Source organism: Etheostoma spectabile, chromosome 3 (assembly GCF_008692095.1).
Source record: "Etheostoma spectabile isolate EspeVRDwgs_2016 chromosome 3, UIUC_Espe_1.0, whole genome shotgun sequence".
NCBI lineage: Eukaryota > Metazoa > Chordata > Actinopteri > Perciformes > Percidae > Etheostoma > Etheostoma spectabile.
In genome coordinates, this window is record NC_045735.1 from 21,401,666 (window position 1) to 21,425,043 (window position 23,378).

Here is a 23,378-nt window from a genome sequence, read left to right on the forward strand (position 1 = left end):
ACTAGTGTTTTTGTATTTCTTCAACGTAATTTGTATTTTATGTTCTGTGAAACAAATACATTAAATTAGAAAATAGGAGCTGGAATCAGAATATATATATATATATCTCTGCAGCTCTAGTGTTCAATGTTGGCTGTTGCCCTCATGTACTGACCCTTGCGTATGCCTGCATAGCTGCTGGAGAGGCCATTCCTCTTCTTTCGGTGTCGGTACAGCCAGATGCTGAAGACCATGAGGATGATCCAGCACGCGGCTCCTATGCCTGCTATAAAGGCCGGCTGCTTGACCACATCGGAGATCTGCTGGGACAGGGGGTTCTCCTGGATCTCGTCCCCTGTCATTCGCCCAGACGCATCTTAGGAGGGGGAATGGAGGAAAGATTGGAGGAAATGTGAGAGCAGGATTAGAAAGAATTAAAAACAAAGGTAGAAAATTGGATAGCACACATAAAAACAAGGGAGTTAGGAACATGAAGAGGAGAAAAGAGGAAAAGAAATGTTTAAAACTCAAACCAAGTGTTACACCTCAGATTAGGAGTAAAATATCTTCAGCACACCAGCTCTGTTGGAGACAATGTGGCTGCTTAGTAGCACATCACACACGTTTTTTGGAGTTGTTAAAAATTGTCAAAGTCATTTTGGGAGGATATACATTTAGTTTTGAGTAATGTCCTTGGATATAAGATTCCTTTCTCATGCTCTGTCTTGTACTTGGCTCATATTTCACGTAACGGTACAGAAGGACAAGTACCTGGAGAAGATTTTTTTTCTTTTTTGTTGCTGTTTTTCCATATATTACTCACAAATTGAGGTGACTGTGACCAGTTGTAATAATGTACTGAATATTCAATGAAAACCAAATTCAAACCAAGTGGGAAAGCCTGAAATATGGAAAAATTATTTTAAATAAATGGAGCGAGCACAGTACATTAACTTGAACATTCCTCCTCCTGATGCAGACAAAGATTCTTCATCTCGGCAGGTGTTGAGGCTAAATTGTGGAAATGGAGTTGTTTCTCTCTATTTTTCAAAAGGCTTTCATCGCAAATCCCAGTCAACAATGGCAGGTGAGCAGACGAAAGCAGCCGAAGACATTCAAACGGAGCCTGTGCGCCACACAAGCCCAATGGAGCCGGGTAGGAAAGCACAGAAAGGCTTCCTTTACACCGAGCAGTGGGGGTTTTCATAATTATATGAATAAATCCAATGAGATCATTGTCAAATGCAGACACCACAGTAATTAGCAAACTCAGGTGCTTCTGTGAAAAGATGATGTGTGAATGCCTTGAAGCTGTTTCTACTGTGAAATGCACTGTAAAGCCACCGTCTGCACGGCTGCTCACAACAACCTGCTCCCGGTCTGTTTTTCTCATCTGTCTATTCTCTCTGTGCTTTTCCCTCATGCGTGATACATGAAAGCCTTCTCCGGGTTGCCCCAACCCCCGCCATTCTGAAATTTCTTTATGTTCGTGTTACATTGTCTTCATCTCTTTTGCTCAAGTCTTTCATGTTGCAGCCACTCTACTCGACCAACTCTCTAAGCCAGAGGCAAAAACATTTCCCCGATGAAACCAGCTCCCTGCCTTCACCACTCCGTATCGCTCTGTCTGTCTTTGTCTCAGTCACTCGGTCCGTGTCTCTTCTCACTTCTCTGTCTCCTCAATTTGTGGCTCTGTCTGGCTGAGTGAACCGAGCACGCCAATGTGACTAAGCAGCCCACAAGGGACTGTCCAGGTATCTAGGCTAGGATGACGCATACAATCTCCGAGTGTGACAAATGCATTTGGGTGAAGCGCTGGTCCCAGAGGCACATTGTTCCACTCCAGTGTTGGAACATGGCAACAATCACCACAGGAACTCTTAAAGGGAGAGAAATTGTATCAGCTACAGCCGATGCTTCTTCATGCCCATCCTAGCCCACTCAATCACAAATTTAAAACCAGATGGAGTTCTCTCTTTATGTGTCTCTCTCTCTCTCTGCCTCATCTTGCTATTCATGTGTTTTCCATCCTTCTCTTGAGCAGGCCAGCTCAGAGCTTTGGGGGAATAAAAACTGACAAAACATCTCAAAATATCTCTCTTCGTCTAGACTAAAAGGACAAAAAACAAGACATAAATTATAACAACTAGCCCCATTGCAGTATGCGCTGTGTTTCTTAGCATTAATAACATGTCATGCCTGAGCCCAGAGTGCAGGATTCATTATTGCCTTTTTGTTTGAAGCCAAGCAGAGGCAGAAAAACATTGCATCCCTGACTGGAGAGCAGAGCAGGGTGGGGCAGCCAGCTCAACAGCTGCCACAAAGGAACTGAATGCGCCGGCGTGATCACACTGCCAGCTACTGTAGCTAAATCCATTGCAGTGCTGTAAAAACCGTGAAAAAGGATCTGACATTCAAACTCATCATACTCTTCAGTGGCAAGTTTGATGATGTTTGCCTAACAGTAATCAATTCAATTACAGTATTTAAGCATTGCTGTTGATGACGAAAGGGAAAACAGGCTTGAACATGTCTGTTACTACAAAGAAAGGAATTGCATAATTGTCTGTTTACTTGGCAGAAAGCCGTATTACTGAAAAGCTCTTCATTTGAAATGAGTGGATTAATGCCACAACTATTTGTCAGATGACTTGAGTTTCATTCTTTGTGAAAGGATAGCCAGAGGACAAACACACTGAAACACAGCAAATGTATCCACTGGAGGAAAAACAAAATAATTATATGACCTCCTGTGAGAGAGAACTCAAACGTTGTTTCTACCCACCAAGCTGGAAGAAGGTGATATCGCTCTTGACCCCGGGACCCGCCCCGGTGCTGGCTGCTACCTCCACGCTGTAGCGGATCCCTGGGGCCAGACTGGGAATCAGCACGGATAAGGTTGAGCCGTCAACTGTACGGTTGATGTGATACCTGCTCTCATTCCCCAAGCACCAAATCTGCCATAACAGAGACAAAGAGAAAGTGGAGGTTGAGGAAATGTTAGGAGGGTTTCGTGACAACATTCAGTTTGGAAGCGGCCACCAACCTGTGTCCTTATAATTGGTTAGTGCTGCTATCGTAACATTTCAGCGCACCGCGGGTATTGTGTTACATCTCTGAGGCAGGAAAACATTTTATGAAATGGCTTGATGTTTTACAGGCTGTGCTCAACACTGGGCCTGTATTAACTGAGGTAGCCATAACACGTCTCAGTGTAGCCTTAAGCCCACGGAAAACAAATAGGGATCAGTAATCACCCCCATAACCCAATTTCAGCAGAAGCTAAGTGCTGTCACTCCCAGGAAGGATATCGGACTCAAACCAGGGCCACAAAGAGAAGTATACATTCCCCTCAGCATGAGGCCTGGAGACCCCCACATCCTGAACCCCTGACATTCTGCTTTCTTTACCCCCCCAATACCACCTCCCACCAGTTAACCAGGTTAAGATACACACTTTCTTGGGTCTGTAATACACATGTGTGCATGTGCGTGTGTTTGTACTTGTGTGATTGAACTACAAAGCCCTGACATCTTCTGTGTATCTTTAAAATTGCGCTGAGTGGAAGTGCCGCTAGGGACCGGGCTCGGAAATGAGCAGGGAACGGTCCCGAGCTGGACTTAAAAACCATGAAATTACTCTAAAGCCTATCACCAGAAAACATTTACCTGGAAAATTAACAGTAGCTTAACTTTTTCACTGGCCCTGCCTCATCTCCCCCTCCGCCACTCACCTACATTCCCTGTGATGCAAAAAAGGCTTTCCAATTAAAATACAGGACTTCCACGGCATAACACATGAGTGGACAGCTATGTGCAACGTGAGGTCATCACAAATAAAGAGCATACAATATCAAGTAAGGAAGAAGAAAAGGAGACTCAGACAGAGGTAATATAGGTTGAAGGATTTACATGTTCAAAATAAATTAAAAAAGAAGGATGCATTAGCAGATGAATGACTATGGAATTATAATCGAGGTCAGCCACTTCATTGTTATGTCCTTGGTCATTACTATAGATCAGTGGTTATCAAACGTCTTTCTATAATGTACCCCCCTGTGAAATATTCTCTGCCAAGTACCCCCGGACCCCCAGGGGGAAAAAAGCCTGTAGAAAGAGGTACATTACAGCACTGCCCCCCCGATTGACTAAGCAACTTTGTAACTGACAATGCTACTTCAAATCCATTACTTAATTAATTTACTATTATTCTATAATTTTTCAGGGATTTATGCAGGACTGATATTTTTAAATTAACATTCTACAATCACACGTACCCCCTGCAGTGTTCCAAAGTACCCCCATTTGAGAAACACTGTTATAGATTGTTGTCCTCCTCTCCAACACATACACTGTTTCTACCTTTACATGAATGTCTCTACTAAATCATTTAATGGCTGCAGTACAGTTACTTTTCATGTAGTCTGTAGAAACTGATTATTATTAGTAACAGTACATATATATAGTTAAAATACACTACCAGTATTTGTACGGTAAATGTCATGGAAGGCAAAACATTTGATTTCCACCACACACACACACACACACACACACACACACACACACACACACACACACACACACACACACACACACACACACACACACACACACACACACACACACACACACACACACACACACACACACACAAAATGATATGTAATCATCAGTTAGAGTAAAAATAAACCTTTCAATAATTTAGGGCTGCAACTAACGATTACTGTCACTGTTGATTGTTTCGATTAGTTGTCTATAAAATGTCAGCAAATGGTGAAGAATGTTGATTTGTCTTTCCCAAAGATGACGTCCTTAAATATAAGTTTTGTCCACAAAGCAAAGAAATAGAGAAGGAAATTTAAAAAGCTGGAATCAGAGATTTTTTTCTTTAAAATTACTCAAAACTGATTAATCGATTATCAAAAAAGTTAGCAATTCATTTAATAGTTGACAACTCTATCTTGTAATCCTTGCAGCGCTACAATGACTACTGCAGACGCTGCTACTCACTACTATTCACCTTTGGAGCGCCACCAGATGTATGAGTCCACCATCACCACCAGATGGCACTGTTTCACAACAGTTTCCACCAGCTTCTCTGCTTCGGATTCTTTTCCTCTTTCTTCTCGGTCATCACACGGAGCCCCGAGGAGTATACAAAGGTGTGCCTCAACCAGGAATTCATTACCTTTCCATGTCTGTGCATTGTCCCTTCCTCTGTTATCTGCTCTGTCTGCATCCCTGTTTGTGTCTCCTTTGTGTGTCTCTACAATACAAGTCCCACTTGCTCAGACCTAGGGTAGCTGCTGGCTGTTTTTTTTATTTGTTACCTTGTACTCCTGGACCACCCCATTCTGCTCCTCTTCTGGAGGGGGTTGCCAGGAGACCATGATGGCGGTCCCATTGTCCCCGCTCTCCGCCACTGTAACCTCACGAGGAGGGGCACTGGGAGCTGATGGGGGCAGACAAAAGATTTTTTTTTTTAAAACACACCTTCATCCATGAGCCATTTTTTTTTCATAACTGCATGCTGTCTCTCCCTGTCTCCCCTCATCCCAGTTAGCTGTCAGAATCTCTGCACGAGACTGAAGCGGAGGTGAGAACAAAGCACTGATAAGAAAAATGACGATGCTTTTATTTGAAAACTGAGGGTTTTTTTTAATACAAGTGCTTTTGTGGGTAAAAAAAAGCAAGTGAGTGTTTACTCAAATCCGTCAGGGAGCGGAGATAGCGCATGTATGGTGGTGTTTGAACGCCAACCTGCGGTCCAATGGTAATTAAACTGAAATAGTGAATGTAACATGAAAAGACGTAATCACAGCGAGACTGAGTGTTATAAAATACATTATGTTTAGAGCTCCAAAAACAATTACCCAAAAAATTAGGAACAAAGCTGAAACCAGCAGAAAAAAAGATCTAAACACTCCCACACATGCAATGCACACAGACACTTTCTAGTAAACACTCACATGTCTCTTAGCTGTTCGCTACAGATTAGAATTTGCAATTGGGTTTCAACCAAGCCTCGTGAGACTGCCACAACCACGCCCTATGAGAAATTAGTATAACACTTGCACTGGAGTGTTGTATATGGGTTTCCATAGGGCCTTTTAAAGAGCTGAACATCCACCCTAACATGTTTGAGTACACCACATTCAATAATCCTGCCCTCACTGCCTGCTGTGAACAGCTGTTGTATGCTCTCACACATGCAAGCTGTGCGTATAAATTGTGTAAACATGAAAACATGCATGCACACATGCAAGCACAACAACAAACGCACGCACAGAGTCACACACATTCACATCGCCCCCACCTTCCTCCAGCGTCTTGCCAATTTTGACATCGCTGTCTGTTCCCTGGAATTCATTGAAGAAGGGGCGGACTTTGAATTCATATGTGACTCCCTTACGGAGCTGTGGTACAACAGCGCTGTCTTCCCCGGGGGTGCGCACCTCGAACACTGCCCATTCACTCCTCTGCAGCCCCTCCGGTGAAGGCCTATACATCACCTTGTAGCCCTGGATGTACTGGGACTGCTGCTCCACCTTGTGAACGGCACGGTAACACAGAGACAAACGATGGTCAGCTTGACTTGATTAGACGCTTCACAGTTCACAGGGGGAAATTATACAGTAATGTAATAGATGGTAGCATTACTGGACAGCTCATGGATTTGTGCAACTGATACGCCATTCGCTGGATGGAACGGGGTGCTAACTCATCACATCACCCCTCTGTTTATCCATCCACATCTACATCTTTCTTTTTGACTGTCTATGCGCCATTTGGAGCAGCAGCGATTTGTGCAAACCGCAGTATGAGGTCATTGGCCAGAGGTTCCTCTAAGTCTGGAGCTGGTTAAACAGGGCCCCGGCTCCCAGAACAGCCTGTCTCATCCTGCCCTGCTCTCCAGTGTACTGACTGGCTGCCGAGTCAAGGAAGAGGGGGAGAAAGTGGATCTTTATACAGAGTACCACAAGTTAAGAATGCAGCACGTTTAACAGCATCTGTAGTAGCTAAATAAAGCAGATAAATTTGTTTGAACTTTGTCTTGTGTTATTTTAATCTGAGAATAACTAATGCCACTTTGTGATCCAGCATGGCTGGGAAAAAGAATAACTGCTAGCCCGTATGCTAATATCGCAACAACTCCCTGTGGAAGGCAAGCAGCACTGGCTTGTAAAGATTTTAGTGATTTCTTTATCCCTCCCTCGTAAAATGTGCTGCCGGCTCAGGTGGTCTTCATTAGCTTGAAAACTGTGCAACTATTTACCACAACACAAAGGAAAATGTAAAACCAAGAAACTCCACATCGGGAATAGACTTTACTGCGCAAAACAAGGAAACCATGGCGCTCAACTATACTGTCAGTCTCACTCATGTCATGTGTTTTTTGGAACATTCCAAGGAGACAGGATAACTGGGCAGTAATTTTAAATCAGTCTTGACATGTCAGTGTCCTTTTTTACATTTCCTCACCCATTTATCACTCACTATGGCACTTCATAATACCTGGGAATGCTGGGGTGGCCTTACTGTATGTCAAAAGGCAAAACAAGGACTGTTCTTACCTTGCAGTGAGCCATGGCACAGACTAATATCTACTATGTGAGGTGGACAGTATAGCTACATTGTCTCATAATCTATTAACCAGATCAATTGCAGATGGACATTAGTACTTCATATTTAGCTTGTACCGGCAAAGAAAAACCACCATAAGCTCCTACTTCTACGTCTTCCTCTCCCACCTATCCGTTTTAACATCTGTAAGCCATTTCCACTTGAGAGCATGAGTTGGCTGCCTCTTCCTTCTCACTTGTATTATTTTAACAGGCGTCAAGTGTTTTCAATCTGAGAGGGCACAGGCTGGCACGCCCCATACTGCTATACAGTGCTACAAGGCCTGCAGAACGCTGGGCTCTGTACACTGCCTTTTGGGCGGTTGAGCGGTCCACTGTGGGCGAAGCTGCAGATTTTTGGTCTCTGGCCAATCGACCACTTCAGGCTCATGCCAGATGGACACTTAGAACACTTGGACTGTGTTCCAGGCTGCTCTCTGCTGTGTCCTTACCCTGTAGGGGGCGAGGACGTTAGCGCATTCGCTCGGCTGAGTGGCCTGACAAATTGACCATGGGCATATCACTAAACTAACCTTGGAGCTTTGGTGACCAGCTATAGCAATGATCCATATGGCAATCCGTAGCTGGTTGCAGCTGGTAAACGAAAAAGAAGTGACAATAGAGCATTCGTAGAGAGAATTATACTCACTGTCCACTGCACCCTGACAGAGGAGGAGGAGAGAATAGTGGGGTTGTGCAGGTGGATGACCACATCTCCCAACTCCCTTTGGATCTGACGATGGTCCACACCCTGACTGGTGGGAGGGATATCTGTATGCAAAAGCACACAAGCTGCAAAGATTAATCAAAACTATTTTCATAATCAGTTTGAGTTCTTTTTATGAAAACAAATTCTCCAATTCCAGCTTCTTAAATTCAATATTTTCTACTTTCTTCACTCCTCTGTGACAGTAAACTGAATACTGTTGAGTTGTGGACAAAACAAGACATTTAAGGACGTGATCATGGGCTTTGGAAATTAGTGATAGATTTTTTTCACCATTTTCTGAGACCAAAATTCTATTTTATAGACCAAAATACTAGTCAATTAATGAAGGAAATAATCAACTAATTAATCAACAATGACAATAATCGTTAGTTGAAACCCAAATCTTGTCTTAAACAGAAAAATCCTAACACCGCTGTACTGTATATCAAATTCCTATCGGTAAGAAGGCAGTACTCACCTTGTGTTTTCACAGCTTCAGTGATAGGACTGGGATCACTCAGCCCATAGGCATTAGCTGCCCGTACTAAGAAGAGGTAGACTGCACTGGGCTTCAAGCCCTTCAGTACAAATGACTCAGTTTTCACATGCTCTGCCAAGGTCTGCCAGCTGCTCCCTGATGCATGACTGTGGACACACAACAGAACAAAATCATATGAAAAAGATGGTATTAAGCCATGCAGTTATTTTGTTTATTGATCTTTACTGATTAGTTTTACCTGAAGGCCTCTATTACATAGGAGGTGGGTGTGGCTCCGGCGTTAAGGTTAGGTTTCCAGGAAAGGGCGACAGAGGTGCGGGTGACGTCAGTTACCTCAGGTTTGGAAGGGGCACTGGGGATCAGGTTTGGGTCAGTAGGTCTGTTTGGCTGGACTGGGACTCCAAATTCTTAATGTCGAACAAACAGAGGGTAGGAAACAGAGAGAATGTAGTTTAATGCTATTTAAAGAAAAAGCATGCAAAATCTCCAACCTTAAATATCACTCTCCTAACCCTTGTGTTGTCTTCCCGTCAACCTGCAACTTTGTTTTACACTTTACTCAACATTTTTGTCAATTTTATTTAAATTTCTTTTGTCACTTTGACGTTTTTTTCAATTATGTTTCAGTCAGTTTTTTGTCACTTTTATCAATGTTTTTGATGTTTGTTTGTCACTTTTTCAGATTTTTTGGTCACTTTTTCAGCATTTAAAAAAGAACGTTTTTATTGATTCTTTTTCCTGCGTTTTTGTAGTTTTTTTCAACATTTGCCACTTTTTTCAACGTTCTTTGTCTTTTCTTATGGTATTTAATCGAGATTAATCTCATGATTGTCCACTTGCTTTTTTATTTTAAATGTACTTTAAATGGGGTATTTTTCAAGTTTTATTCATCTTATCAACATGGTATATGGGCTATGACACAATGTAGTGAACTACAAATTTAACTAAACATCCCATTTTTGTAAGCGCCTCAACACAAAACAAAGGTTCTCTCGCGAGAACTCTGGATTTCCAGGGTATTGTACAGGTACATTGGTCAGCTAAATGTAACAATGTAGCTAATGCAATAGTGTTTAACCTCACATGTGGGGAAATAAAGGCTCACAAAAACACCCCATTCTACTACGTGGAACCAAAACAGTGTGATACAAAAGATAAACTAAAAGAAACAAGTAAAGTACGAGAGAAACTGTGATGGCTCGGTGGAGGCTACGCGCGAACCAAGGCATGGCTTGGCCGCGTGCTCGTGTCATGTTGCGTGCACCATCAGTGGTCAGTGTGCTCAGTGTATCTGGCTACCTTGACAAAGTGCCTGTCCACTATCTCCTTAACAGTCAAAGCATGCGACTGAAGTTCGCACTGAGGGTCAATATAATGTGCTGTGACCCCGAGGTAACTGTAATTAATATAATTACCGCGAAAAAAACTCCTTTCTCCGGCGAATGCAGCGTCACTTTCTTGAATGATTTCCCAAACTACGGATCGGGCCAAGGGACCAGATTTACAGAACGCGCATGCGTCAAATAATCGCGCTAAAAGGAATTTGCGTTAAATTGTTATAATCGCGTTCATTTTGACAGCGCTAAATATTTGTATGCGTTAGAAAACTCCTACTGGAGGACACTAAACCTCAGTATTGGATAAGTCTTACCGTGGACCTCTAAGTAGGCTTTCCATGAGGCCTCTCCACTGGGTGTGGAGGCGATGCAGGTGTAGGTTCCAGTGTCACCAAGCTGGAGGAGAGTAGAGGGGGATATTTGGTTAAATGGAAACTATTCAAATTTGTTCCCTCTTTCTGCCTCTTGCTATCTCGTCCCCACCATCACTGCTCTGCTTATTGACATTCTGCTGGAGTCTGTAGCAGGCAGCTGTCACTGCCTGATAATCTCAATACCACCTCTTTCATAGCAGAAACTGGGGGAAAGCAGCTGCAAAGGCCAAGTGGCAGACCATTCCTAGTCAAATGGAAAACATTTTCACAGGATCATAGACTAATTGGAGATCTCTTTCTCCCTCTACCATCCCCATGGGTACCAAACATGGAAGCGACTGCTCTGCATGCAACACGTGGTGAAAAGCTGTACTGAAGATATATGGCACAACATTGATTATTCATACACCTATAAATATAAAAAGGAAGTTGGGAAAACTGAAACGTTAGAGCGCAGTATGCATTGATGAACTATACTGTAGTAATAATTAGTTACATTAGTAACTTAGTTTATTTTAAATTAGTTTATTTAATACAGAACTGCCCAACACCGAAAAGCACTCAGAGTTTACCTGTCTCTCTGAGGCTCAAGTTGTTTTTTAATAATGTGTTGTAGTCCACGAGAAAATAGAACTGAGAGAAAATGATTGGATTGACACCTGGATGTTGGATCCAGAACAACAATAAATCATTTGTTTCTTGGCTCATGGCCTTTTAATTGAAATCTGTTGCGATTTTGAGATGTCTGCTACCTGACAGGCTAATAAACAAAACATAACCTTGTTGGTAAAAGTGTATAGTGTGTTTTCACACTGTTGCATTTTAAAAAGATGCCTACTCTGCCAACTGCAGTCAAAGTCTGTAGGTAAGACAAATCATTCTGTTGTTATGTGCTGGTGATGCATAGTGCGCTAAGGGCTACGGAGTGTCAACAAAACAAAGAAGAACAAAATGAGATGAATTGTTTAAATAACTGAGCGTGAAGCTGTCGGGCCAATGACCCTCAAGGTGTATATATCTTTTTGTATTAACACTCAAAAACAATAACACTCACACGGCCACATTAGTAAAATAAATTACCTCACGCATCAAAAACATCTTCATTAAAATGTTGTCAGGGAGAAATGACAAATTCATTAATGCAAAGTGCCTGCGGAGTTTACTTGGCTACAGCAGGAGAGGGGTTCAGACGCATCCCCCTCTGCCTGCCACACACCGGCGGCCCAATCATACTGCAATCTTGTCACCACAAGACATGCCAGCATTCATCAGAACACCGCAAACTGACGTGAACTCTGACCCTGTGACGCCTCCATCTGGAAGACACGTCAGCACCCCCTACTTGTCTCCCCCATAGAGTGTGTCCAGCATCATGCAGCTTGCCATCTGATCTCACACACACACACACACACACACACACACACACACACACACACACACACACACACACACACACACACACACACACACACACACACACAGTGCTTGCTGACTGACAGGAACTGCAGACTGTTCGACTTCACAGACTCCATTTCAAACCCGCGACAACTGACTGACAGCCCACTGAGCGCTGGCAGCGAACACATGCTTTATTTACCAACCAGCGGGGGTTAGCGCAGCACATTATGGACAACTTTGAAGTTTATTTGAATTCAGATTAAGACATAAAAGGCAGCCTAATAAAAAAAAAAATCTTGAATAAAAAAACAAGTCTATTTCTATAGAAATAGAAATACAAGGCATACATACAGTCAAATTACAAATGAACTCCAAATGCCACATAACGGTCCTGGGTGCTGTGTACTTTGCTTGATGTTAAGAAGGGATCTAAGCATGTTTGGACATGTGAGCAGCAGGTGTCTTACCTTTGCATAGCGTATCTGCAACGCGCCCGTGTCCAGCTGTTTGACCCTGGAGTCATGAGTGGACACCAAGACACCATCCTTCCTCCACAGGATGGTGGGGGTGGGGTTCCCTGTTGCCACACAGTTAAGGACCACTGTGCCATCTACAGCTACCGACTGATTGGTTGGGCCCTGTTGAATAACTGGTGGCGGGCGGTCTGACACGACTGTGGAAGGAGAATGAGCAATTATGTGGAGAAAAACTGTGGCGCGGGGACAGAAAGAACAGCGGATTCAGACAATTACATTCAGCTTGTGTGAGAAAGCACACAAAAGGCCGAGGATCTGCCAAACAGCATGTAGCAATGTAAGCATGAGAAAACTGCAAAGGTAGTGGGAGAGGAATTACATCCAATTTTAAGAACTGGAAACAATTTTCTAATCATTCAGCAGCAGGAGTCGAACTTAGCCAAATAAAAGCAGCGTAATTAAAATGAAACTCAGATACTTCAGGCTTCTCGTTACAGCTCTAACAGACGCTTGGCACTACCCATATCAATGCTAGCGGCCAACAATCCCCTGGCCCATCCCCCAGCCATAAAACACAAAACAAGGGAGAAAAATGCATGAAAACACATCTAGCCAGAACAGACAATGTTATCAGCATGAGGACGTTTAAACTCCTCCCTGCCTCCCAGCATGTGAGCCCTGGGTGTCCAACCAGTACACACAATAACAAAGACATCGACAGAAAGCATATATTTGACAGAAGGAAAAAGGCAGTCATGTGCAGCGAAAAGAGGGGAAGAGGAGGCTAAGGGAGAAGAGATGCGGGAGAAACTTTAATTACATGCAGCCGATCATTTCTTCATTTTTATTTTGTCTCTCCTGCGTGTGATTCATCATGTTCCTGCTATAGGTAGTCTGCCTCCCTCTGGTTATTATTATCATTTACAGCACTATTGATGACCATTGTGGTCAGCCCCATTGATTTTCTAGCAACTTACATTCAGTTAGGAGCAATCAAATTAATACCTAACCCAGTGTAAAGGCAACACATAATAATGTACATATGTGTGCAGAGATCCTCAGACCCATGCTGCGGTGTAATCTCTTGGCCGCTTTGTCTTTGCTTTTGTGCCGGGGATGGTGCAATTACTAAAACATTGTCAGCATGACCTGTAATTACCAGATCTGCCTGCGGAGAAGTGGTGGCCTCAGAGCGGCCTGCTCACTTTAATAACTGTTATTATTATCCAGAGAGCATGGCGGAATGAGAGAGAGAAGAGGAGTGCGAGATGGAGCATACCATTGTAGGCCCTGAAATGAAGAAGGACATTTGGTAAATGAAGGGATGGATCTAGGTGTGTCATTGACAAAATAATAGCTGCCCAGATCTCTGTGGGAATGATGAAAAAGAAGCCAAGGTTAGTCCACCAGGCTGACAGGGACTGGCTAGCAGAGTAATTAGAGGACCCAATCCAGACCTCACCACACAGCCACAGTCTTCCAATGGTAGACAGCAGCAAGCCAGCCATGGAATTCTGAAGGACACATTAGCCAGTGTGAAGCCATCGAAGCCAGATACTGAGCCACGGTCTGGGTGCACAGGCACCAGAGAGTCTCTACCCCTGACAGGAACACACTGAACAGGCCAGACCGAACCTCACAAACCTCAATTCGGATATTAATATGCTTTACGGCGCAACCACGGCTTTTCAGATGGACAGCATTAGCCTCATGAGCCAAAGATGATCTGAAATACCAATATTTATCCACTCAAGTTTTCTCTCAGTGTTCCTCCAATTCCCTCTGAGACTTTGCTGTATGCAGAAACTGTGTTTAAAAGAAGGGTGCTTACCATCTGTGATCTCTAGCAGAGCCTTGGTGAGGACACTTCCAGCAGTGTTGATGGCCTGGCAGCTGTAGTAGCCCATGTCTGAGCGTTCAGCGTCAGTGATGGTCAGGTCCCCAGACTGAGATACAGAAAATCGGCTGGAGGGTTGAGGAGGTTGGTAGGAGAAGAGCAGGTTCTGTAGGGGATGAACACAGATCACAGTCAGACTATAAGAAGATTTCCCTCCAAACTGGCATTTGCATGCATGCAAGCTATCAAGTGAACTATGCCTACAAAATAGTTATTTCCAAAGCTTTGCATGAGTATGCTAGCATGATCTCCAAACATATAAAGTGTGTTTTGAAGTGAAAACCTTTGTCATATTTGTTTTGTTTACCTGACTCCCTTCCCGCTGCCAGAAAATGGCTGGCTGTGGGTTTCCAGTGGCCTCACACTGGAAGGTGACAGTTCTGCCAACCCCCACCACCTGGTTCCTTGGTCTAACCACAAATGCCGGGGGCACTGGAAGGACAGCCATGAGAAAGGGTTATCCATTGAATAGACAAACACACCAAAGTATATTATAGTTATTATGATGTTACAGTTACAATTGGTCTGGGTTATTTATGAAAGACAAAAGGCTGCAGTTAGTGTATGGTGCCTTCATTCAAATATGTTCTGATGAATTCAGGCTCTCTTTTTAAAACTGTGCACAGTGTGTGCACAGCAGATTAACCAGTACGCTGATCAAATTCAAAAAGCAAGCATACTATAGTTGTAATGAATAGAAATAACGGTTACTCCCATGCCCACCTCATTTGCATGGGCAAGGGCATGGACCATTAAAATTTACATGGAAATGGGGAATAAATTTCAGCCATCTGTCCATGCCGACACCCTCCAATAGCACAGGCCTCAACCAGGATGCGGTATCCATGCATCCTAATGACAAATTTCAGACAAAGTTGTTGTCTTGGCCCAAGGTTATCCATGCTGGTCTGCGGTGACACTAGGCCTCGCTGGTCTATAGGCCATCTATGTGAGGACACGCACCCTGGACCTAGAGGTCCTAGAATAGGGACTCTACTATTATAAATCAGCAAACATTTCAACTTGTTTTATACAGGGGCAGTGTATTAAATAAAGTAAGGACATCGGCAAGCTGTCATTTGAAATACTGATGTAATGTGTCCAATGGATAAGATGGGGTGTAATGCATAAAAACAGGGAAATAATAGAATGAAATGATGCGCCTTTACCTTGGTGGCCCAAGCTGAGCATATTTTTACCCATTAATGTCCTTTTGTCACTGTTGCCCATGACAACAGAAACATGAGTGCTGATTGGAGGGTGGAGAAGTGAGGAGGAGGATGGAGGGGGGTTGTGACAGCTTCCTGTCTCTGTCAGGGCGGTGAATAGGTGACGGGTGACATTTCAACTTACCAGACATGACTAAAAAGGAAACAAAAACACAACAACAAAAAACCCAAAGATGAATACATAAATAATAAACAGGGTGACATAAAGAGGAGAGATAAGAAAAATAACAATGTGATGTACATGGGAACAAATAGTCATGTTATTATGCTATGATTAAAAGACATGTCATATTTCACCCTCGACTCGAAGCCTTGGGACCACATGACACACACAGCAAAGAATAATTCCCATGGGTGATCAGGAATGCATTATAAATGTGCACACACACACAAAAAAACATCAGATTCAACAGTCCTTTTTAGTCTTGGGACATACTCAAGGACTGGAAAAATTCTGGATTAAGTACATTAAAATGACAAAAAAACAGACAATATGAAACACACAAGACAGATGTTTTATGTTTAGGAAACAAAACGCTTTGTTTACTTTTTTCCCTTCTTTCCAGTCGTTGTGTGAAGGTGAATGTCCCTGTACCCTTAATGAGGTTTAGAGCACCCTGACGAGCAGCTGGATCACAGTCCCTCGAACACAGCCTTGCAAATGTAGACGTGGTTCATAAAACCACAAGGTGAATGTTAACTGTCACTCTTTGGCCATAAATCTCCCCCGGCCAATCACTCACCTTATCTAATCTGTCTGCCTCAACGGCTCCCACGGAAACATAAACGCCGTCCGTCAGAGTAATGACCAGCCCCTCCCTCTCCCCCCTGCTGGCCTTTAAAATGCAGATAAGACTAGCATCAAACGCTCCCAGAAGAAGACGCTCACCGCTATCCGTGTGCAAGAGGCTCCAGATGCACACAACCATGAGAACCTACACTCCCACAGATACACAAACCCCCTACAACACCTACACACATGCATTCATGTGTGTCTAAGCCTTTAATTAGGTAACCCTACCTCTCCCATGCTGCTGTGATCACAGTTGTGGGCCTAGAGGGAGAGGTGAGTCTTAAATCGGACCAGTCTTCTTTGTTGTGGACTTTCCGCTAGCTCACAGCGCAGAAAGGAGTCTCTATCAAACATCTGATCAGAGCAGGGTGGCCTCCAGCCCAATAGGAGGCAGGCTGTACACCAAAGACCACAGCAGAGATATTAATGGGGATTTGACCAGTACTGCTGTTCAGCTGGCCTGACATCAACCCTAGTAGTAAGTCTGCATGCGGAGGATTTAGCATGATTAATCGTATCTCCCATTGGAAGGTCTGTAGCATGCTTTAAATGATCTTTCCTCTGAGATTTTGTATGTCAACTAAAATGTGGTTCTCACAAGTATGACAAGTCTCACAAGTAAGAACCAGTGTCCGTGATAATGAGTTATACACAATGAGCGCCTATTCGAGGGTTAAGATAAATCAAATGCAGAGATGATACAGAGATAGATACAATACAATGTATCCATTCTATATGTGCACCCAACAGGGATTTGGTATTTATCATGGCTGTAACAGCACACAGTCGGCTGACAGAAAAGTTGCTCTCACTCGCTCTCTTTTGGCACCAGTTCCAAGTCTCCTTCCAGACCCTTTACATGGGTTATTAGCAACGCTGCTCTGGGGACTACCATTCCATTCAAGACCTTGCTACACATAAATCACTGCTAACGGCAAACTTAACCATCTGAGAAAAAAATAACACGTTGATTTTTGGAATTCTGTCCAATGCAGTCTGAAACAATATATTTACATTCCTTTGGTGGAAGTCCACTGCTGAAGATTAATTAACAAAATACTGCATAGACATTATCTAACCACACCAGACCCAGATCAGAATGCCTTTGTCTGATTCTTAAATCTTTAAAACATACTCTCACATGTACGCACACCCTATGCAGCCTTAATAGCTGAACAGCCCATCTCACTGCTACACTCTCATGTGGCTTAGATTAATGATTTTACGATGAAACTATAAATACGCCTGGTGACTTGGCCAATTATGCGTTTCTTCCATCAATCAATGAAATATTTTACTTGACATATTTATAAGTCCAAAGGAGGTGTAGTAGACTGTCAAACACGTGTGTAAGACAGTAATTCACTGATTAGGTTAGTAACGAGAGCAGAGCACTTTGAAAGAAAAATAGCCCCGGGCACCACTTCCACAATGTCGACGTTGTTCACTGACAATCTGACCATGGAAGGTGTGAAACTCCCCCTCTGTCCACACAGAGCTGGATTCTTCTCCTAAACTGTCCAGCTCCTTAAAGGGATTAGCTTTGAATGTCTTCAAAATTGTGTCTTGTTATATTTTTTAATATCATTTTCACACACAATATTGTAGTACTGCACGATTATTCGTTATAAAGTCGCAATCTCTATTCACCGTTCACGATTGAATTTTTAAATAACTTAGATTTTTTTATTTTAAATTATCTTTTTTTTTTCTTTTTTATGACTTTGATTCTCATTTAATTTTACGAGCCGACTGCATAACAAATGCTATTACTTTCTCCTGTGAATTTTAAACATAGACTGTATAAAATAGGTGTTGAAGTGCTCCCGAGCGCTGCAATGCTCTCCCTTCACTTCACTGAAGCCTCCATGTTTACAGGCTTGTGGTGATGCGCAATGTACTATAGGTGCCAAAACAAATCTATGTTTGGTACTGCCAATTTGTTTTGTTTAGTCATGGTCCAAACAAATCGTGGCAGAGAATCTTGATATTTATTCTAAGCTTTAAAAAAAAAAAATCGTGATTCGTATTTTTCCCCAAATTGTGCAGCCTACCATATTGTAATGATGAACAAATTGCAAAATGACACTGCAGGAACAATTTCTATATTTAACCTTTTTTTCTGAATGAAAATCAAATCTTAACTCAGTTGGTTTAATCATCTATTAACACATCACAGCAGATTTAGTAGACAAACCACTTAAAAAAAAGAATTTACAATAATTACACTCTGGCCTTACATATCAGAATATCCATTTTGTGGTGTATTACTTTCTGGCAATGGCTCACTACCACAGAAATGATATTATTCAGCTGCATAGTTATTCTTCTGCAGTGGCTGAGCAATCTTGCCATACTTTTACTCTTGATGTACAAGCAACAGCATTGCCCACTAAACCCACAGACTAAAATCCTGCCCCCCACATTACTGTTGTCCTCAGTGCTACAGCAACATCTTACTACCTATACATTGTTTCACTACTTTGGCCTGTTTAGACCTACAATTACACGGCCTTTCTTTCCTTTCCTGTCCCCGCATCTGTAATTAGAAGCATGTCATTTCCGGGCATGGGACTGTGGCCTGCTTGTCTTTAATTAGCAGGACTACTCAGTGCCCACAGCCTCCCTGGCCTCCTCATGTCCTGGGCTGGATGAAGCTCGGGGATCGGAAGAGTAGACAGAAATGGTTTCTAGGAACTTTGTAAGCTTGGAGGTTTAGGCATCAGTCCGCTCTAACCATGGGGTTAAAACAAGGATTGCTATTATTCATGTTATGCCCTCACCTGATCTTTCACTCTAAGAAAGCATCAAAATCTGCCCCCTAATTGTATGACAGAGGTTCTTCATTGCTGAAGTGTAATTAATTAATAAAAGTGCTTTACTTTGTTGCAGTCCTCTCTAACTCTCATAACACAAGGGGTTGAAAGGCATAATGTGTAAAAAGAAAAGAAAAAAGAAAAAGAGGGCTAGTGCCTTGCTTCTGCATGCAGTCAACAGAGAATTGGCCTGAGGTGAAGACATTTTATTTCCACTGAGGACAATGTTGCAGCATTTCGAATACAATACTAAGCCAGGAGAACAGCTTATTGAACCAGTGCATCAATGATGTTCTCTTTCATTAACTAAGCTTTCATCAGGGAGAGGGAAAGAGTGGAAAAGGCAATAAGAGAAGTAGATATATTGATGGGTGTATTGGCAAGTCTGCCTTATCTTACTCCTGAAACTAATCTTAAGAATGAGGTATGGTGGAGAAAATCAAGAAATAATTGCAAAGGGTAGACATGTGAAGATGAAGTGTCTGTCTTCGCGGGTGGGGGTTGGCAGAGGAATAAAATCACCTTGTCTCTTTATATCTCTGCTGTGTTGACTGCTGGGAGTGACATTAATATGACTGACCTCACCACAAAACCTCTCTCCCCCGCCATCCTCTTCACCACCATCACCCCCAGCGCCAATTCCCAACCCGTTCTGCATCACTGGCGAGCCGCCACCAACGTAATCACTGTCCTTCCATCCAATCCCCGTCTCCCATGAACTGAGCCTCCTCCTCCATCCCTCCCTTCTTCTCTCACACGATTCCCAACATTCCCATTAGCTTGGCATTAAATGGCCCCTGTGTTCCTCTGACTCTCAGGAGGGTTTAGGGGTGATCCCAGCCCCCAGTTCCTCTGAATGGTTTCTTTCTGAATGTTCACACTCTGTGACCGGCTGCTTGATATTCCAACTGTGTTAATAAGACTTCCAATGGAGAGGGCCACAGGAGACGCACAGATATCCCATAGGTTCACAAATAGTACTGTATGTCCTAAAACATGAAGGAAGACAGGCCTCTGGAGAAATGCCACTTGTATAGGGCAAATGAAATTGATTGCTGTTGAGCTCCCATGTGGACAACACTACAGCTGTTATGGATTTTTGCGTTTCTTTTTATTAGAAATCAATCGGCTAATTGAGAGAGAATAGTTGAAAGTGATGACCGTGTGGTACTACACATTGCAATGTGGCTGGGCTAAATTGCATTTGAATCAAGCTGCACAATGACCCCAAATGCAAAGGAATTTAAAACAGGTGTCCAAGGGTCTGTAAACAAAATATCTGGCCGACTGAACAGTGTGAAACTGTCGGACGTCTATTCCATCTTACCGTGGACGGTGAGCGTGGCCGATGCCTCCGCCTTGCCCACCATGTTCTCTACCACACAGGTGTAGGAGCCAACATCAGCCGAGGTCAGGCGACGGATCTTCAGGGTGTGGTCCTCACGAATCTCATATCTGGATTAAAACAGGTATCCATGTATCAAATGTTGCCATGTACACATAAGCTTTATATCCACAGAGACTCAACATGTGTCAGCTGGTGACATGGATCAAACAAAGAGAGGGAAAGGGTGCAGGAGAAAGGTATTGTGTGATGAAAGGGTACCAGTTGATGAGTCATACCTTCCTTTGGGCAGGTCGCCATCGTCTTTCCTCCAGCGGACGGTGGGAACTGGGTCACCACGGGCCTCACACCTGAACTCTACACTTTGGTCCACTAACACCACTTGGCTGCCTGGGCGACGCACAAAGCTGGGACGCTCTGCACAGATTAAAACAGCACACACGTTTAAAGTCAGAGCACAGAACGTACTGGCATAAGGCTTCCATTAACTGAAAGTCAATACATCTGTTGCTTTGATTCCCTCAATTAATCTTGGTTTTGTTCTTTTTAGTGAGGCTTTAGTGCTAAGTTTGAAATTAGATGGGAAACGTACATGAAGCCCAGTGGAAAAACCCATTCAGAAGTTAAGTTTTAGGTCCTGGAATAGAAATGATGAAATATTGTGAAATAATTTAATTTTGTTTTCATGCAGACAAAAAATAACAAGGTCATAGCCAAATCATGGTTAACCACAAAGGTTAAATACAGCAAAAATAAAGTCTAGACTATATAGACTAGACAGTGCACATAAGTCAAACAAAACAAAACTTAAGGGCAGGAAAAAGTTACTACTTTGTGGTACATGTATATGGTTTTAATTACTCGTTACTAGACTAAATTCCTTGAGAACAGGACTCTGAACAAGACCTGACACAGAAAGCCTAACCTCTTGTGTCTTCTTGTTAACCCCATCACCCTCAAGTCCGGCTCTGACTCTCTCTGGTCATCTAATCAAACACTACAGGCTCACCACAGCACTTCCTATGTTTAGATTTTACATTCTCTAGATGTTTCCTGATGCTCCCTTCCATCAAGATTCATCCCCAAAACTAGCCAGGGTGGTTAATGATTAACCAGAGTTTCTGGGTTACGATACTCACTCATATGGACAAACACAAAGGCTACGAGCTAACACATTGTTCCTTCTGTCAGATCACTGAGGAAAGGAGGTGGAGGAAGTAGAAAAAAAAATGCTGGTGATAAAATATCAAGAGTCTGGACATGCTCTCTGCTTGGGACACCAGAGAGTATTGGGTTCAGAGGTCTCTCATGATGAAATAGGGTGCAGCCGCTGGTCACAGGGGAGAAGCTGCCTGGCCCAGGGTGGGATTCCTAGTTAAGTGTGAGATTGGAGATCCTCTCACAGTCTATCTGATAAAGGTCAGTGACACCATTTAGTTCCCTGGGAGATAGACAATCATAGCTTAACATCTGGATTCGGTTTCTCACTGCAGACAAACAGAAAATGTGTATGGATGTGTGTGTGCATGTTCTCGTTTAACTACATTTGTGGGGTACAAAAACCGAGAATACAATATACTTGTGGGGTCCGGACAGCTTTGTGGGGCCAAAAGGTTGGACCCCACCACTTTAAAGGGCTGTTTGAGGGTTAAGACTTGGTTTGAGGATTAAGGTTAGAATTAGGTTATGGTGAGGGTGAGGGTAAGGGGCAAGGTTAGGCATTAAGTTGTGATGGTTAAGGTTAGGGTAAAGGGGCTAGGGAAAAGTATTATGTCAATGACAGGTCCCCACAAAGATGAGTGAAATGCACTGTGTGTGTGTGTGTGTGTGTGTGTGTGTGTGTGTGTGTGTGTGTGTGTAGGGTTGGATGCGCATGGGGAGTAAAGTAGACAACCGATTAAAATACTATAATAGAGAGAAAAAGATTTATTACCAAGCACTGTAAGTTCAGCTATTTCACTTTCACGTTCTCCGACCATGTTGGTGCCGACGCACACGTACTTCCCAGCATCGCTCTTCCGGGCATTTGTGATCATCAGCTTCCCCCCGCGTATCTGAGGGAATAACAGAGAAGGTAAAAGGAAAAACAGCAAAATTAAAGTCTGAAAGACACTTGGGGTCTGTGGCTGACAGAGAAAACAGAAAACAGCATAGCTCAAAGATTACAAAACATTTCCTGATTGCATTAAAGAATGCCTGTGAGCACTTACTGACCCAAAGGCCATTACAACACAATAATGTAATGTACTCACAAACACATAATGGCTTGGTGCTAAAGAGCATTTTTTTCTATTGGGCTTTTGCTCTGAGCTTACAAAGACAAACTGGACTACTCTGTCTCTAGGCTGTTTTGCTGTTTCCTACTCAGCTTCCACTTGAGGTCTAAATCACTATCCGTCGGCCTGAACCTCCTCAGGGTAAGCTGAGCCAAAGAACACTTTCCCAATCCAACAGAGCCGCAGGTCCCCGAGGGAACACATGAGGCACTGCGGGACTGCGAGCACTTTTTCCAGTCACCTCAAAGACCTTCAGGACAGCTTTGTCTATTATTGTGGGGAATGTTTTAAAGAATAGGTTTCTTGGATTTTTTTTCTCTGTGTGCGCATACAAATACAAGTGCGAGCAAGAGAACATACATACAAGCACACATAAACGGCACACACAGCCAGTAGTGAATGTGTGTTTGTCCAGGTGAATGTCATGTCTGTTATTTCCCAGGGCTTTGATTACAGGCCAGAGGAGATGCTTTGTTCTCAGGCAGTCAGAAAGACAGCCCCGGCCCCAGCACAGGCCCCTTAGCCCTTCTCTCAGCTCACAACCATGCCAGTCAGCGCTGAGACAGACAATAGCATGGTGCACCAATGATCTCTTTTGCCTTGATGGAGGCTTAAGGTTTTAAATGCAC

General features: G+C 43.2%; 1 protein-coding gene across 4 annotated transcripts in view; it reads right to left on the bottom strand.

Annotated features, from left to right (window-relative positions):
- robo1 (roundabout, axon guidance receptor, homolog 1 (Drosophila)) overlaps positions 1–23,378 on the bottom strand; it is a 385,111-nt gene that overhangs the window by 37,172 nt on the left and 324,561 nt on the right. For all 4 annotated transcript variants that reach the window (XM_032502141.1, XM_032502159.1, XM_032502149.1 and 1 more), the window contains 15 exons: positions 22,407–22,527; positions 20,752–20,890; positions 20,456–20,583; positions 15,644–15,652; positions 14,598–14,722; positions 14,225–14,396; positions 12,385–12,590; positions 10,460–10,541; positions 9,047–9,215; positions 8,788–8,954; positions 8,250–8,371; positions 6,295–6,526; positions 5,309–5,430; positions 2,765–2,936; positions 155–355 (listed from right to left, as the gene is read on the bottom strand). In XM_032502141.1, coding sequence (XP_032358032.1) covers positions 155–355; positions 2,765–2,936; positions 5,309–5,430; positions 6,295–6,526; positions 8,250–8,371; positions 8,788–8,954; positions 9,047–9,215; positions 10,460–10,541; positions 12,385–12,590; positions 14,225–14,396; positions 14,598–14,722; positions 15,644–15,652; positions 20,456–20,583; positions 20,752–20,890; positions 22,407–22,527 — 2,167 coding nt within the window. The remainder of the gene's footprint in view (positions 1–154; positions 356–2,764; positions 2,937–5,308; positions 5,431–6,294; positions 6,527–8,249; positions 8,372–8,787; positions 8,955–9,046; positions 9,216–10,459; positions 10,542–12,384; positions 12,591–14,224; positions 14,397–14,597; positions 14,723–15,643; positions 15,653–20,455; positions 20,584–20,751; positions 20,891–22,406; positions 22,528–23,378) is intronic.